This window comes from Nicotiana tomentosiformis, chromosome 4, assembly GCF_000390325.3.
Source record: "Nicotiana tomentosiformis chromosome 4, ASM39032v3, whole genome shotgun sequence".
NCBI lineage: Eukaryota > Viridiplantae > Streptophyta > Magnoliopsida > Solanales > Solanaceae > Nicotiana > Nicotiana tomentosiformis.
Genome location: NC_090815.1, coordinates 12,524,491 through 12,526,762, shown reverse-complemented (window position 1 = coordinate 12,526,762; position 2,272 = coordinate 12,524,491). Strand labels below are relative to the sequence as shown.

At 34.7% G+C, this 2,272-nt stretch overlaps 1 protein-coding gene across 1 annotated transcript; it reads left to right on the top strand.

Annotated features, from left to right (window-relative positions):
- Positions 1-241: 241 nt before the first annotated feature.
- LOC104113949 (uncharacterized) lies at positions 242-1,869 on the top strand. The gene is made up of 3 exons (XM_009624275.4): positions 242-395; positions 801-906; positions 1,526-1,869. Exons 1-3 carry the CDS (start codon positions 363-365, stop codon positions 1,708-1,710), a joined length of 324 nt encoding a protein of 107 aa, XP_009622570.1. The 5' UTR covers positions 242-362; the 3' UTR covers positions 1,711-1,869.
- Positions 1,870-2,272: the final 403 nt, after the last annotated feature.

The window sequence follows — 2,272 nt, the reverse complement described above, 5'->3', positions numbered from 1 at the left end:
TCTTGGTTTGTTCATTTTTTGGTTATTAATCTCTCTCTCTATATGGCAATATATGGACCCAATAATCACGTGGAGGGGGCAGCTGATTGGAAACCCTAAAAGACAAAGAAATTGTCACTTACAAAATCTCCTCTAATCTCCTCTCCACCAGTTATCATTTATCTCCCACGTGGGACTCCTTACCCCACTCTACTGTTTTGCAAATTCTCCTAAGTTTTCTACACTCTATTTTTATTCACTCACTTGCCTCAGCTCATGATCTCTTATCATACCATACTCCTATCATCTTTTAGATAATATATATTTTGCTTGAGCTTCAAATCTTGTGTTGGTGAAGATCAGATAGTAACTAAACTATTATCATGAGTGATTCCTCTGCTTCATACATCCACTTGGTAAATAATTTTATTTTTTATGACCACTCAATATTTATCATGATCAACTTCTCTTCCGTAATAAGAACTTTTGTTAGTATTAGTATTCTCTCTTCAGAGCTGCCTAAAGTTTTGCTTACGGTTCGGCAGAACACAATAGGTTTGGCTCAAATCTTTTTTTTTTTTTTTGTGTGTGAAACAATTCAGTTAATATGTATACATATTTATTCAGAACCCATTAAGTTACTTTTTCTAAAATCCAGAACCCTTAAACTCAAAATTCTAGTTGTGCCACAGGTTGTGCGTCTGTTCTTATATTGATCCCGTTTAACTTTTTATTTGTACTGTATAAACTCTGAAACTAATTTATTGTGAATTTTATACGCTGTTTTTATGCTTTATTACTGATGCTTAACCCTAATTTAGGTGCAGCACCTGATAGAAAAGTGCCTGATTTTCCATATGACTAAAGAGGAGTGCATGGAGGCACTATCCAAGCATGCAAACATCAAGCCTGTAATCACTTCTACTGGTTAGTACTGTAGTGCTTTTCTTTTTTCCTTTTTAATGTCTGTATGATCCGGAATCAGCCACGCATTGACGTAAGCGTCACAGTCGTAGGCTGCACTGATCATATTTCTTGGCCCTTTCTCGAATCTTGCGTAAATGAAGAATGGTTGTGCACCGGGATTGTGCATGCATGCAGAATTTTAGTTTGAGGGACTTCCCAAAACCACAAGCTTGTAAATAGGAGTACTTTTAACCATCTAATCCAAATATAATAGTGGAGACCTTAAGGGTAGTAGACAGGCAGATTTAAGAAAACGTCTGTCGAATATTTTCTTTTCTTTTCCGCTTGAACTATTTATACATATGAATCAAAATTTATATATACTATGTATATATAATAAATCACAGTCATTAAATCACTTACTTTAGATCTTTGATTCGCGTAGGTAGTCAAATTCTATTATCATTCTAGTAGTGTTAGATTCAATATATATTTTATATCCTCCAACTTAGTAGGCGAATATTAACTACTTGTAGGTATTAGAGCTAGCACAACATTAAGAGCAACAATGATGGTGCACATATACAAACTCCTTTCAACTATATATACACTCAACTGATCATTTTATCATATTTTGCAGTGTGGAATGAGTTAGAGAAAGAGAATAAAGAGTTCTTCGAGTCATATACTCAATCACAGAACAAAGATCGCCTGACAGAGGCAGAGACTAGCGCGATGATTCAAAAAATGATATCAAACCATGATCACGATCATTCCAAAGACTCGGAGGAAGTAGGTTGTTCGAAGGATTCAGACAAGGGATAACATGTTATGTCCAAGCGAAAGCGATCTAACCTTTGAGTTCTGGTTGATCTTCAGGGATTTAACTTATATACATTGATAACGCAAAACATTTTCACGCTATCAAGTGTACCTGTCTTATTTTCCATGATTATTAATACTATCAATTATTATTTATGGTTACATACCAGACTCAAAGGCGATTACTAAGTATAGCACTACCTTATGGTCCCTACTTTATTGAAAATTCGGACATTGTACTATGTGGTCCTTTTCTTGATACTATATAGTACCATATACTAGTTGGTTGAGCAGCTCCAACATATATACCAGTTGAGTAAATTTAATCTAACTTTTTTGTTGTCACAAGTTGGTGTACTTGACAAGAACCAAAACCTTAAATGAATGGCCTTATATGATTGAAAGTAAGAGTTGTGAATTGTTGGAGAACGACTAATTAATGGAGCTGTGGCCACACTTGGAATCTTCATATTATATGTCTTCTTTTGTCTGTTAAGGGGCTATTAAATTTTGGCTCTTTGGTAGTCTTGTATTGTTGTACAAGATGTCATGTGATATATGAATG